General features: G+C 34.7%; 3 protein-coding genes across 4 annotated transcripts in view; 1 reads left to right on the top strand and 2 right to left on the bottom strand.

The window, feature by feature from the left end:
- The first annotated feature begins 153 nt into the window (after positions 1 to 153).
- LOC109582508 (uncharacterized) lies at positions 154 to 1,756 on the top strand. Of its 2 annotated transcripts, XR_002185119.1 has the most exons (4): positions 154 to 514; positions 580 to 857; positions 1,506 to 1,603; positions 1,652 to 1,756. XR_002185119.1 is itself a non-coding variant. In XM_019997249.1 (3 exons), exons 1-3 carry the CDS (start codon positions 659 to 661, stop codon positions 1,667 to 1,669), a joined length of 315 nt encoding a protein of 104 aa, XP_019852808.1. In that variant the 5' UTR covers positions 160 to 658; the 3' UTR covers positions 1,670 to 1,756. The 2 variants fall into 2 exon arrangements, 1 of the variants encoding a protein (XP_019852808.1); XM_019997249.1 differs by having other exon boundaries at positions 160 to 857.
- Positions 1,757 to 3,320: 1,564 nt separating this feature from the next.
- On the bottom strand, positions 3,321 to 7,099 carry LOC100632541 (uncharacterized). The gene is made up of 6 exons (XM_019997248.1): positions 7,060 to 7,099; positions 6,450 to 6,989; positions 6,248 to 6,405; positions 5,965 to 6,153; positions 5,783 to 5,915; positions 3,321 to 5,011 (listed from the first exon to the last, which is right to left on the bottom strand). Exons 1-6 carry the CDS (start codon positions 7,082 to 7,084, stop codon positions 3,546 to 3,548), a joined length of 2,511 nt encoding a protein of 836 aa, XP_019852807.1. The 5' UTR covers positions 7,085 to 7,099; the 3' UTR covers positions 3,321 to 3,545.
- Positions 7,100 to 7,801: 702 nt separating this feature from the next.
- Positions 7,802 to 9,376, bottom strand: part of LOC100632414 (phospholipase D3-like) — a 4,663-nt gene continuing 3,088 nt past the window's right edge. Inside the window, exons 4-5 of the mRNA XM_011405949.2 lie at positions 8,475 to 8,571; positions 7,802 to 8,044 (exon numbers count right to left, since the gene is read on the bottom strand). Coding sequence (XP_011404251.2) covers positions 7,845 to 8,044; positions 8,475 to 8,571 — 297 coding nt within the window. The 3' untranslated portion in view covers positions 7,802 to 7,844. The remainder of the gene's footprint in view (positions 8,045 to 8,474; positions 8,572 to 9,376) is intronic.

Genomic DNA, 9,376 nt, shown 5'->3' with positions numbered 1-9,376 from the left:
TGTACCTTATCCTTGTTATTCATTATTACATTAATTGCATTACATTAATTGCATGCAAGACTATAGTGGGAGTAGACTAGGTATGTGGTGTGACTGAGTTGTTATCATTCTTTCTACACGAGAAGGTTTGGCAGTGATGCGTGTTGGTCATTTCACTAAATTCACTCATAAAGCTTTGAAAACTGCTTTTCCTTGAATGCAGTAGCTATACATGTAACACAACACCAGTGTAAAATGGTTCACTAGTGAATATAACTGAGCTAATTATACCTTATCCTTGTTATTCGGCATTATTACATTAATTACAAGACTATAGTGGGAGTAGACCATATATGGTATGTGGTGTGACTGAGTTGTTATCATTCTTTCTACACGAAAAGGTTTCACTGATGCATGCGGTTAATGGAGCGTATCATGCACACAGCAGCACACTCTGAGTTTGTACCAAATTTGATCATTTCACTCATACACTGCTTTTCCAGGAACACAGTATAGCAGTTAGAAGACTAACTAGGTGAATGCAAACACTGAAAGGGCGAGCTGATTTGTAACCTGTCCTTATTTTTTATCCATATCTAGGCTTTTAACTTGCAGCTCGACTTGCAGGGAACGCCTTTTAATTTTTTAATGAGGCGTGGCTCAGGCCTAGATTTTTTAAATGGCAAAACTTGTAAGATCTTCATTGAGGTCTTATGTGGAGGGTGTCAAAAAAGCCATTGCTCTTAAACCGCTTGATGACAGTGAGAAACTGATGCTTTGGGACCTGAGGGATGAAGATTGTGTTAATGAGTGGGAATGTATTAGTGATGAAGAAAAAGGAGGAGGCTCTAAAGCCACTTTTAAGTCAAATAAAAAAGGTATTATATAAAATTTTCTGATACACATACATGTTTTTATGTTGCGTTGAAATTTTAAGCTGACTCTGATCAAAATTAAAATTACTTAAAAATTGGCCAAAGACCTGTACTATATGCATGTGCATGTAGTACTATAATTCCCCTAAAAATTTGTCACATTAAATTTGTATTTGTAATTTTTAAAAATGAATTTTTAGAGGGAGAGTAGTTATGAAGCTTTTAAATTATTTTGTCAAATTAAATGTAGGAGGGATTCATTAATACACAACACCAGCTGTACGCTAACCTGGCTATTCAGAGTATCCTTCTCTCGTATTGAACTTAGAATAAATTATGGTAGAAAATTTGAAATAATTATAAATTACATGTATGGTAGAAAATTTGAAATAATTATTTATTTTCGAATTTAGAGCGTTGAATATTTAGAGGAATTACGTGTACACAGTATTTTGTCAAAAAATGGCTAAGAGAGAATTTTCCATTTTAATAATTTTTTTCTGATGCATATACATGAATTTATGTGGTGTAGAAAGTTTGAGCTGATTCTGATCAAAATTAGATTTGTAATCAATTTTTGATACTGTTATTATTATTATTATTATTATTATTATTATTATTATTATTATCATTATCATCACTATTTATTAGGTACGGGCTCTGTCTTTGAAGGTGTTTTAAATACTAGCATTAAAAACACAGAGCTGAAATACAGTGGATATTGTGCCATTAGATCAAAGCCAGTAAAAGTAAGACACACACTCTACAACACACCATTGCATTGATACACTGTTCAGTATCGCAGCTTAGATTAAATGAAAATGGATCGAAAAGACGTCTCAGAATTTGATGCTTTTGAGATTCAAGTGAGAGGAGACGGATGGAAATTCTTTGCTAACATTCATGCTCCAGGACTAGCGACCAGGGCAGATAACTTGTGGCAATACTTCATATTCACTAGGGGAGGCCCAGAATGGGAGGACATTATAGTAAGCTATGCTGCATTTTTGATTACCGTATAGTGCTTTATTTTGACAGCGCTTTATTTTGATAATTTTGCTGTAAAATTATAATTGGCAGTTTTTTAATTTGGCAATTTTTTTGTGTACACGTGCATTACTGAGCATGAGCATTAGTGATTAGTGGTTTTAATATTGGCTATTCCACTTGCAAACCACCAATTGCCATATAAAACTTTGCCAAATTAAAGTGCTATTATGGTATGTACATGTACATGTACTTTAAAATAGACCTCTTACAAACGGTATTTTTATAATCTTGCATGCATGTGAAATTGTGAATAAATTAGAAGAGATGTTTAATAGTGATTTGCTTGTTACACAATGTACAACATATCTGCAGTTTTACTATAAATATTTATTATTACCTTTAATCTACATGTACATTGTATTATGCTCCATTTTTGATTATGTGCTTCAAGAAAGACCTATGCATGTGAATAAACTAGAAGAAATGAATAGTGATTTGCTGATTACATATCATTAATTTATAATCCTTTTCTATTTTAGCTTCCTTTTCATAAATTCTTCCTGACTCACCGTGGCTATTTTCAAGATCGTCAAGTCGTCTTACCTTTAAAATCTATCGCAACATTTGGCCTGTTAGTAGCTGATAGAGTTAATGGGCCATTCAAACTCGAGATACAACACATAAAAGCAGTCCGATGTAAAGAAATACATGCAGAGGCATCAGAAAAAAATCTATTTGATTACTGAAGAATTATGATTTATAATAAAGAGAACTTGCTATATCAATGTAATATTAGTTTGATTTGAGTCATCATGCAGATCTATACTTTCTAAATTAATTATAACAGCAAAAAATTGTGACTATAATTAAGTAATTAAATTCGTCTTTATATAGAGGAAAAAATCCAACTTCCTGTGCTCAATTGATACAAAAATTGGTGCACAAGATGCAAAAAGTTTTATGTAGCTTTTGCAAACAATGCTCTTCTAAAAGAACAAACACAAGTTGATATTAATTTTTCTTAAATAATCAGCCAAATGTTTCCCTTTGTCAATCATAGTCACAATTTTTGAAGATTAAGACAAAAATGCATGTGTGGAGCCGTTTTACTTGGAAATTAAAAAATTCCAGCAAGCTTCACATAATTTTATGGACAGATCTACTACTGAAGACAGTTTCTGCTTGTTTTTAGTCTTGTATACTAGTAGTTGCCAACCCTGCTTCAACAAGCATTAGTCACCTGTATCATCAAAATACACCAATTTAAAGTAAGGTGACTCAAATGTGCACTACCAATTTAAAGTAAGGTGACTCAAATGTGCACTTACCCATACCAAGTGTCAATCATTAATATTATTTATTTAATAGTAGATTTATAGATGTTCTACTATGAATAATCATGCTGCATCAATTGTCAATTTTGTAAAGTAAAAATATTATTACATGTGAATTAAGTTTTAATTTAGATTAGCATGTGAAAAATTTTTTTACTACAACTGAAACTCAAACAACTGAGAAAAACTAGATAGTAATGGCAAGAGTAACCACACCACAAATAAAAAAGAAAATACTGAAATAGAATAATAAGCAACAGCAAGAGTACATAACACCTAAAGCATATATATATATACATAATAATAATGGCAGCAGTCAACACAGTAAGGATTAAATGAACCAATTAAAGGCATGCAACAATTATAATCAAGTCTTCATTCTTTTCAATGACTCTATTACTTGAGCCATAGTAGGACGCTCATTACGTTTAGCACGAATTCCTCTTTGTATGAGAGACTTCATATCAGACCAAGAGACACTATCAGATTGAACTTTTCTCTCTGCTGTTGTCATTCCTGGTGGACAACGTAAATTCATTTCCATAAGGAGAACAGAGTAACTGTATACATCCATTGCTGGACTGTGTTGATCAGGATCACGAGCCTCTGGTGCAGCATATGCAGTATTGCCTGGCATAACAGTACCAGTACTAGTGCCTTGTTGCAATTTAGCTGCACCATAATTTGCTACTTTGGCTTCATAACCACCAGGTCCAGTGCAAGGCTTTAATAATACGTTAGGACTGCTGACATCTCTGTGAATAATAGGCAGAGGCTTAAAAAGGTGAAGGTAGTTGAGGGCTAAAGCTACATCTTGGGCAATACTATGAATCTGATGATTGGTTAATCGGTTTCTTTGCAGCTCCTGATAAAGATTAGTGCTCATCAGCTCGGTCAAGATAAGAGGATTTCCCACTTTAGTTGCACCAATAAACTGGACCAGGTTAGGATGACGTACTTGTGATGCTATATTCATTTCCCTGGAGAAGATACCTCTATTATAATCTGAGATGATGATCTTATGAAGTGACTTGACAGCTACTCTTAAACCTCTAAAGATACCAACTGTAACAACAGCATAAGATCCTCTTCCTAACTCTTCCTTTGTCAAAGTCACCTCATCTTTATCATTAATAACCCAGTGATCATCAGTAAGTGCTTGTTGCTGGAGCCTACGAACAGCCTCTTCAGACTGGCGTAGCTCCCTATCTTTCTCTTGTAGCTCTCTATCTTTTCGTTGTAGTGCCTCCTGATTCTCCTGTAGCTCCAGCATTACCACCTGATGCTCCCTATCCTTCTCCTGTAGCTCCCTATCCTTCTCCTGTAGCTCCCTATCCTTCTCCTGTAGCTCCCTATCCTTCTCCTGTAGCTTCCTATTCTTCTCCTGTAGCTCCCTATCCTTCTCCTGTAGCTTCCTATCCTTCTCCTGTAGTTTCCTGTCCTTCTCCTGTAGCTCCCTATCCTTCTCCTGTAACTGCTTATGATATCTTTCCTCTTTCTCTGCCTCCTTTCTTTTCTTCTCTTGTAGCAAATGGCAATATCTTCTTATTCCTTGATCTTTCTCTGCTTCTTCTTTTTCTTTCTGCTCAAGTTGTTGACAATATATGTGTGCTTCTCTTTCCTTGTCCTTTTCCCTCTCTTCAAGACTCTGAATAAAAGTTAGCACAGTTTGTTCAGCATCAGCTGTATCTTTTCTTGATTTCTGGTACTCCTCCAACCATATTCTTCTTCCTGCCTGTAGTTGCTGCTGATACTTCTTCTTGTAGTATTCACTAGTCATCAATTTAGAATCATAAGTATCACCAACCAGACATCCTCCATTACTGTGGTGAACTATAATGATTATAAAAATGTCAGTAAAAAAACAGTGAACTAATCAAACAATAATATTAGCATTGCCATACATTATCAAGTAGCATTAGTAGCATTTGTGCATTTATATAATTATAGTTTACTTATAGCTGGTATAATTTGAAAAATGATTATAGAAAGCAAGTTACCAACTGTCCTAGAATGTCCGGGACAGGGGACACTCCTGGATATACTAATGTTGTCCTAGAGGGCAGGGGCATAGCTGCTACACCACTGCTAGAGGGGTCTCAAATTGCTCTCATGTCCTGGAACTGCCATTTTTACAGTCACACCCGAACCTAGTCTTGTGAGACCAGACTCAATTTTTAGAATAGAGTCTGGTTTCATTCCTAACATTAATTCGTGCTTGTTTGGCGGAATTTGGTCGACCCAATGAAATCACTGTTACTATGGTTACATTGGAACCTGCCCACGCATGGTAAGTCTATTATTAAAAGTGGAACCATGGTGGAACTTACTGAGCTATTATACATTCTTTCTATGACTATAACTGCCAACTGGATTTCCTTTAACTAGCTGCTCTGTTTAGTAACAGAAAGTTGGCAACTATATGCTAAAGTACACAACAAGTCTGACAATGGCATGCAGAAAAGCATTAGACAAAATACAATAAACAACTTGGTGCCTGTCCTATGCCTGAACATTAATCTTAACACAAGAAACAACATGTCATGCTTATAAAGTCTCAAATTTTTTATGTTCATAATGAAAAATCATAAATCATACACTCACCTAATTCAGTTAACATAGCAGTGCTATCATCAGTAAACCCTCCAGCAGTTATTATCCAAGTACAACCAGGACTCATGATGAATACTGAGAGAGAATGGCCCCATCTCTTACTAACAGAGTGAGGTACATCTAACTGTTAATAGAAATTAATTAATAATTTACATGTATCTCACTGTACATACCTTTATCCAGGAATGTTGAGTGATGTTAAAGATCCAACAGTCATCTAATATATCATTATTCTCATCCAACCCACCACTTATCACTAGCATTGGACTGTCTGATGCAGTTATAATAATAGCACCTGCATGATAGGATCTACCCACAGGCCATTGGTCTATTTTTTCAGGTTTCTTTATACACTCCCAGAACTAATAAATAATGATACCAATTAACAATGACATTAGTGTGTGTGTGTGTGTGCGTGTGTGTGCATACATTTAGTATACACATAATTTAACATACCACAGTATTGATTGATATCTCTAATATATAAATATTGTTTGTAAAAGTCTTTGCTCCACCGGCAAACAGAACAGCTCTAGTGTTGTTGATCTTTTCAATGATGAAGCCAGAAGAAGAGGGTATACACTGACCAATGATTGAAGGATTACTCCATTTTCCTAATTAAAATTAATAATTTCAAACAATAATATTAATAATTCACTTGATGATATATCATAGATTGAGTGCTCATTAGTACGCCAATTTCCATTAGTTAACTTATTATATTTATAATAAGGTAGTTGTACAGCTGGTTTAGAACCATACCCTCCTATCATTAGTAAATGGTGTACTCCATCATGTTCAAATGATATCATTCCACCACCAGATCTCCTCATAACTGGTCTAGTTGCATCAGTTAGTTCTAATTCTCTCCATTGAAGATTAACGGTATCCAGTAGTGTAATACTGTTGTGATAGCAGTTGTCATGGCCACAATAGCCCCCGAAATAATACAATAAATCATTTATTGCAGTACAGCAGTATTCAATCACTCCTAATGGAGGAGTACCAGTAGTACCTCTAGTGACCCATTGACCAGTTGAAGGAGTAAAGTGCTGTATATTGCTAGTGATCCTTCTCTTCTCTTCACTATCATGTACTTTAGGTAAACCATCCTGATCACCACCCCATACTACATACAGTGAATCACCTACTGATACAGCGCGGTGAAACTTGTTTGAGATTCTTCCATTCAGTTGATCTATGATTATCAATGATTGACAGTACATGAATTTAATTTACTGAAAGTTTGGGATAGTTACATTGCTTACTTTTAACTCCACTTTTAGAAGCCATGATAGCTCAGACTCAGGAATGATAATTCTAGGGTTTGTAAAAACGAAAATAGAATTGCTGACGTCATACTGCACCGGTACAGGTAGTCCGGATCCGGCCGGTACCTACCCACCCACGTGTCACGTTTTATTATTACAATTTACGGTACGTGTTTATCAAGAGTGGCCATTCAAACTCAAGATACAACACATAAAAGCAGTTTGATGTAAAGAAATACATGCAGAGGCAATCAAAAAAAATTTGATTACTGAAGAATTATGATTTATAATAAAGAGAACTTGCTATATCAATGTATTATATATTAGTTTGATTATGAGTCATCATGCAGATCTATACTTCATAAATTAATTATAACAGCAAAAAATTGTGACTATATTTGACAAAATGTACCTTAGGCTTATGGCGAGTAATTAAATTCGTCTATAAAGAGGAAAAAATCCAACTTCCTGTGCTCCATTGATAAAGAAATTATTGCACAAGATGCAAAAAGTTCTTATGTAACTGTTGCAACCAATGCTTTTCTAAAAGAACACACACAAGTTGATATCCGCCAAATGGTACCTTTTTCAATTATAGTCACAAGTTTTGAAGATTTCACATGGAGGTTTAATTTTGAAAAATTATTATTAATAAATTAAATAATCCGCTAAATGGTACCTTTTGTCAATTATAGTTACAATTTTTGGAGACTAAGACAAAAATGCATACATGCAGCTGTTTATGCTTCACATGGAGAAGGTTTAATTTAAAAAGAAGCAAACTATTTATTATCATGGCAGTATGGAGGCTGTTCAACAGTATTAATATCAAAAGTGTATCTAGAGTCCCAGTCTCTCTCGAAAACAAGCTTCAGTTCTTCTGGTATTGATAGTGAATCAGGATCAGTTATATTAGGTTTTTTGACAATACAACTGACACCACCAGTGGATATAAAGTAATCCCCTGACCAGTTTGATGTGCCTGAGGGGAAAGAAATAAAAAGAAAAGAGAGAATTAGAGAAGGAAAAAAGAACTAGTAAAATGGACCAAGAAAAATAAGAGAGATTAATTAAGATGTACAGTGTACACATTAGTGATTGGTATGTTAGCACAGAATGAGAAACAAATGGTGAAAGAGAGAGAGAGAGGATGGCCATATATTAGAGAGTATTATTATTATTATTATTATTATTATTGTATTATTATTATTATTATTATTACTACTACTATACAGTATAGACATGTACCTATGTGTTGGTGTATATACCATAATCAGAACATATTGAAATGTACAATGTAGTGAGTGGACCACATACATGTAAAGTGTATTACTAATCATATACATTAATACTACACTACACATGTACGTACATGTAGATGCATTGAAGTATACAGCTCTTCTATTACTTACCAACATAGGCAGCTTTATCAGTGACCATGTACTTGTTATGATTGACTCTTGTGTATGGGATCTGAGTGTCATTCAGTGGCGGAACAACAAAGTATTTCTATTAAAAATATACGTTAATAAAAATGTTTCATAAATACGATCAAAATAATATATTTAAATGGGTATCTGTTTATACATATGTGTATTTGTCATATCTCTTTTAACTATAGATGCCTACACAATTATGCCATACATTATTCTGCCTTAAACACTTCACCATAAAACCACTAGTTTTAATAGATACTCTCTGGCTGTGTTTACACAGCAACGCTAACGATACACAATAGCTTTTACTCCATTATGGCTAGATCTATTAGCAGTTATAACAACAGTCATACTATTTTGTGGTGTAGCTATCTCCACTGAAGTGCAAGTACTAGTTTATTGGGCAAAGCCCACTCTGGTGAAAAAATTTCTGTATCTATGTAAGTACGTGCATTTAGGAGCGTGGCTGGAAGGTAGAGCCCACTAAATATTTCACATTCTTTCTAGTATCAATAACCCAGAGTGAAGCAGTGATGGAGAGCCCTGTTAAAGCAAATCCTAATACAGATGATGCGATATACGAAATGATGGAACAACCAGCATTTCATCAAGAGCAACATCAACATCAGCTTCCACCCAAAAGAAAACACATTGAGGATAAACGGCCACTTTGTATAGTGATATGCCTTTCTACAGTTATACTGCTAGTGCTTACCATTTTAGTGGGTATGTGTGGTTTCATAATATCACAATCATACCCTACTGAATGCACCAGTACTACAGCTACTACTGCGAGTGTTCTTAATGCTGATACTACTGCTATTGATGTGAGTAGGTTGGCTGTGAGTATTTCTGAAGTATTACTTGAAGTTCGTGAC

This window comes from Amphimedon queenslandica, unplaced genomic scaffold (assembly GCF_000090795.2).
Source record: "Amphimedon queenslandica unplaced genomic scaffold, v1.1 AMPQUscaffold_13379, whole genome shotgun sequence".
In the NCBI taxonomy this organism is placed as follows: domain Eukaryota; kingdom Metazoa; phylum Porifera; class Demospongiae; order Haplosclerida; family Niphatidae; genus Amphimedon; species Amphimedon queenslandica.
This window is presented reverse-complemented; position numbering and strand designations above follow the sequence as displayed.

Bases quoted from the DNA above. Each gene is read 5' to 3' on its own strand.
- LOC100632541 (XM_019997248.1), bottom strand. From the start codon at position 7,084: ATGGCTTCTAAAAGTGGAGTTAAAA. The intron at 6,154-6,247 runs GTATGTTAAATT...ATTATTTATTAG, and splicing joins AGATATCAATCAATACTGTG to TTCTGGGAGTGTATAAAGAA. The intron at 5,916-5,964 runs GTATGTACAGTG...TTCTATTAACAG, and splicing joins CTCAACATTCCTGGATAAAG to TTAGATGTACCTCACTCTGT.
- LOC109582508 (XM_019997249.1), top strand. From the start codon at position 659: ATGGCAAAACTTGTAAGATCTTCATTGAGGTCTTATGTGGAGGGTGTC. The intron at 858-1,505 runs GTATTATATAAA...ACTATTTATTAG, and splicing joins TTTTAAGTCAAATAAAAAAG to GTACGGGCTCTGTCTTTGAA.